This window comes from Prenolepis imparis, unplaced genomic scaffold (genome assembly GCF_030444845.1).
Source record: "Prenolepis imparis isolate NDT839.2.m4 unplaced genomic scaffold, iyPreImpa1.0 SCAF_21, whole genome shotgun sequence".
NCBI lineage: Eukaryota > Metazoa > Arthropoda > Insecta > Hymenoptera > Formicidae > Prenolepis > Prenolepis imparis.
In genome coordinates, this window is record NW_028141179.1 from 272867 (window position 1) to 278289 (window position 5423).

The 5423-nt window shown below is 34.4% G+C and overlaps 1 protein-coding gene across 1 annotated transcript; it reads right to left on the reverse strand.

Annotated features, from left to right (window-relative positions):
• Window positions 1-1975: 1975 nt before the first annotated feature.
• LOC145946787 (uncharacterized) lies at window positions 1976-2686 on the reverse strand (the record flags this gene model as incomplete). Its single annotated transcript, XM_083056545.1, has 1 exon — window positions 1976-2686. A coding segment is annotated over one exon (711 nt), but the record flags the coding sequence as incomplete, so codon positions are not given.
• Between the last annotated feature and the right edge of the window lie 2737 nt (window positions 2687-5423).

Sequence of the window (5423 nt, forward strand, 5' to 3'; positions counted from 1 at the left end):
CTATGCGACGCATCTTTAATTTATGTATAGCAAATGAAAAAGTTTGTACGCTGTTGTCTACTTGGTACCAAAAGATTCTGTAATCAATGTACTATTAAAATGTATAATGGATGAATTTTTGGCTCGTCTTAAAATATTAGAAATTGATACTTTTTTGACGCGGAACCTGTGCGACGCATCCTTATTTTATGTTTATCGTATTAAAAAATTTGTACGCTGGTGTCTGCATGGTACCAGAAGATTCTGTAATCAATGTACTATTAAAATGTATAATCGATGAATTTTTGGCTCGTCTTAAAATATTATAAATCGATACTTTTTTGACGCGGACCTTGTGCGACGCATCCTTATTTTATGTTTATCGTATTAAAAAATTTGTACGCTGGTGTCTGCATGGTACCAGAAGATTCTGTAATCAATGTACTATTAAAATGTATAATAGATGAATTTTTGGCTCGTCTTAAAATATTAAAAATTGATACTTTTTTGACGCAGACCCTGTGGGACGCAACCTTATTTTATGTATAACAAGTTAAAAAATTTGTACGCTGGTGTCTGTTTGGTACCAAATGATTCTGTAATCAATGTACTATTAAAATGTATAATCGATGAATTTTTGGCTCGTCTTAAAATATTAGAAATTGATACTTTTTTGACGCGGACCATGTGCGACGCATCCTTAATTTATGTATAGCAAATGAAAAAGTTTGTACGCTGTTGTCTGCTTGGTACCAAAAGATTCTGTAATCAATGTACTATTAAAATGTATAATCGATGAATTTTTGGCTCGTCTTAAAATATTAGAAATCGATACTTTTTTACCGCTGACCCTATGCGACGCATCCTTAATTTATACACACATTTTCCACGTCATTTTTCAGATATTATATATATATTATTATACACATTATTATGGAAATGACATATAGGAAATGTAACAAATTTAAAAGCCAAATTTCTCTCTCTCTCTCTTTCTCTTTATTTTCTTCTTTTCTTCTTTCATATCTTGTAAACAAGCATTGAAATCTCTCCCGAGGTTTAATATTACTTATTTTACTTTTCTGGCTTGTTTTATTTATGTGACAAATGGCTTTTGTTTGTACTAAATTTTTTATATTTTTTATTTTATATTTTTGAATGTAATTTTATTAGATTAATAAGATTTTTGCGATTAAAATGACATCAATTATAACATAAATTGGATAATTTTTCACTGAACAAGTAATTCAAATTACATATTTAATTTAAAATTATCCGATTTATGTCGTGTTTGGTGTCATTTTAATCGCTAAAATTTCATTAATCCATTAAAATTATTTTTAAACCGATAAAATGCAAATTAAAAGTTTTAATTTTTATTTAAAAAATATTTACATTCGTGAATTTATTGTAGATAAGGAAAGGTTCTCGATGTCGTCGAAGGCAGAGCGAGAATGAATAAAGAGCGAACGAGATGACGTATCATCAAAGAGTTCCGAAGTCTCTCTCGCGAGGCTCCCTTTATCTATAATCTTTCATATCATATGACATGTTACTATAGAAAATAAAATTTGTATAATTCGCGGTTTGAAAATAATTTTAATGGATTATTGAGATTTTTGCGATTAAAATGACACGACATAAATCGGTTAATTTTTAATTAGATAAGCGATTAAAATTTTAATTACATATTGTTTATGTAATTACACGAGTTGTAGTAGCAGTAGTTTGATTCATTGTCGAATTAACAGGTGTCGAACTCGGTTTAGAACTTGTGGCGTTCCTGTTCCGATTCCTGCCTTATTTTAGGAACTTTTATTGTTACCAACCTCATTCAATTAATTTATTACTAACTTCTAGTTATATATTAATGATGCTTAACAACAGATTGTATTTTGTTTATAACATTTATTCAATTATCATTCTTTATAAAAACCATTCACTTGTACACATCTAACTTTATATAAAAAGATTTATAAATACATCCGAAGTCTAGTTATTTTATATAAAATACCCACAACTGGTGACCCCGACGTGATTCGACGTCAGCTCGTCTTGTGCTCCAAGATCCCGTGTCCAGGGTCGGGCACACGTGAAGCACGTTACCCTGTCGATCGGCCGGGATCAGGTAACCCGATCTCACGCCAAAGGACAGCGCCTTGCGGATGTACTTCTTCGCCTGTCGCTTCCCTTCCTCGATGCCTGCTTTAACATAATTGTTTATAAGCTGAACCAGGGACTTCTTTCTGAAGAGCGCTCTGGCGCTGTTGAGCGAGTTCGCTAACGCGATCGGCTTCGTTGAGATATTAGACACGCTGCTGTTCGCGGAACTCGGCGCCGAGTTATTTGCAGCGTCCATCGACTCCGTGAGACTTTCAATGGACGTGGGTCTAGATTCCATCCCGTACTCGGGCACTTGGACGGATTCCGGGCTATCACGCCGGTCGACCATCTCGTACGGAAGCCTTTGCCGTTCGTGATATTTCTGTATTCTTCGACGGGGTGTCCTGAAGCGTTCCGGAGACTGAAAGCGTTTCGCCTCTTGATTGTACTTATCGATAGTGAGGAGCTCGTAGACCAGTTGGGGTATACTGACAGAACCGTACGGCTGTCGTCGATGCGGAGTGTTTGCACGTTTACGCCGCGTTGATCCGCGACGACGGATACCGGGATGCGATCTTCGTTCCGTTACTTGCTTTTTCTTGGGGCGTCATCGGAAACTTTTCATTCCCTCCTCGTCGACTCCTTATCTCTCCCGTCGAAAATCTCACAAACTTTAATAACATACCTTCTTCACGAGGGAGACTCGCAAATTCTTTATAAGATAATAAAGTATCACGCAAACAAGATTTAAAGAGCCAACTCGCGACCGCGCGATTTTGTGATTCAATTAATTTGTTACTAACTTCTAGTTATATATTAATGATGCTTAACAACAGATTGTATTTTGTTTATAACATTTATTCAATTATCATTCTTTATAAAAACCATTCACTTGTACACATCTAACTTTATATAAAAAGATTTATAAATACATCCGAAGTCTAGTTATTTTATATAAAATACTCACACGTCCACTGAATCGCGGTGGCCGCTCTCAGGTTTCTCTCTGATATATACGTACATACATGCCTAATAAGCGTATAGGTATATGTACCATATATATTATGAATATGTATACGCATAAAGTGAATAAATATGTCTTTATCTCTATATCTCTTAATTAATATTTTTATATATTCAGCGCTGATACTTTTTTATCACATATATTTTTCTTTGTATTTCTTTTATGCGCACAAAATTCGTCGAGTCATTGAGAAGTAATATATGAGTTATTTCTATTAATAACGCACAGAAGAAATATAACGCAGTTCATATATAATGATGTATTATGTATTACATACGTATTGCAGATTAATGTTGATATATAGAGAATCACATCCTTTAATAGTGAAAATACGAGATCGTGTATTGATTCGTAAACGTGATATATATTTACGAAGAACATTAGATAAATAAATTGCATTGCAGAATTTTAATTTGTAATCCATTATTGACACAAGCGAAACATGTAGCATCTTGTTATCAATTATACATGTATTTTTGTTCTCAAATTAGTCGATTCCCGACTCAGCAAAACTTCGCCCTGATATTTTTACGCCTATACTTTTTGGAGGACAGAAGGGTTTATTAAATATAATTTTGAATTGAGATTTATTTAATTTCCTAGTGTCGTACCAAGGAAAATGTAGATCCTGTGCACAACTAAATCAGTTTCAAGAAGAAGAACATGCTCAACATCTTCATATCATTTTCTCAAGACTCAAGCAATTTGGTATGACAATAAATTTCTGTTGTATCATCTTACAGGAAGAACGTGCACTAGGATGAGCCATTCCATGAACAACATCAAAAATTTTCCTTCGGAGTTGATAAGGAACATACGGACGAATATTTACAGTTGAACAGTCACAGAATATGGGAGTAGTTGAATCGATGAGAATGAGTTTCTGTAATTTAAGAGAAGAATCAGTAAGAAGTAATTTCAATTCATCATCTTCTTTCTGAAATTCTGCTAACTCTTCTAGAGAAACTATAACTGGCATCAATACGGATTCAACTCTTGAAAGAGAGTCTGCGACAACATTATCTTTTCCAGAAATATGTTCTATATTTGTTGAAAATTGAGCAATAAAATCCATATGACGAATCTGCCTGGGAGAAGCTTTATCTAACTTCTGTTGGAAGGCATAAATTAAAGGCTTGTGATCAGTCCGAATAATAATTTGTCGTCCTTCCAACAAATATCTGAAATGTTTGATGGCTAGATAAATTCCAAGAAGTTCTCTATCATAAGTACTGTAGTTTCTTTGAGTACTATCAAGTTTTTTGGAAAAGAAGGCAATTGGTTTATTAATTCCATCTACTATTTGTTCCAGAGAGGCTCCGACAGCTAAGTCAGAAGCATCGCAAGAAAGGATAAGAGGCACAGTAGGAGCAGGATGGGATAAGGTTGTGACTTTCAAAAGTTCTTCCTTACATTTATCAAATGCTTCTTCAGATTCAGCAGTCCAGATAATTGGTCTTTTGTCTCTCTTTTTACTATCTTTGAGATAATCTGTAAGTTTTGCTTGATAAGCTGCTGCATTTTTTAAACACCTCCGATAAAAGTTAATAATCCCTATAAATCTTCTCAATTCATGTACTGTTTTAGGCTTTTTATAATCAATTATCGCCTTAACTTTTTCAGATGTTGGTTTAATTCCTAGCTTGGAGACTAAATAATCAAGGAAAGGAATTTCATCTTTTCCAAAAAGATTTTTGGATTTGACATTTGGATAAATTTATTGTCATACCAAATTGCTTGAGTCTTGAGAAAATGATATGAAGATGTTGAGCATGTTCTTCTTCATCAACAGAAGCTATAAGGATGTCATCTAAATAGCAAAAACAAAAATCAAGACCAGACAAGACTATATTCATGAGACGCTGGAAAGTCTGAGCAGCATTACGTAATCCAAAAGGCATTACAAGAAATTCAAAAAGACCAAACGGAGTAGAAACAGCTGTTTTAGGTATGTCTTCTTTAGCTACTGAAACTAGATAATAAGCTTTAACAAGATCTATTTTAGAAAATATGTTTTTTCCATGTAGAGAAACAGTAAAATCTTGGATATGAGGAAGCGGATATCTGTCAGGAATCGTTGCCGCATTTAAAGCACGGTAATCTCCGCAAAGCCGCCATGTGTTTGGTTCACTCTTGGGAACCATATGAAGCGGGGCTGCCCAAGAACTGCTAGAAGGTCTTGCAAATTCAATTTCTCGGGTGACAATCTGCGAGGAGTAGAAGCAACTGGTGGTCCTTTAGTGACGATATGATGTTCAACTTGATGGATCTTCATCGTGGAAATCGGAGCAAAACGTGTCAGCTCAGGAAATTCAGC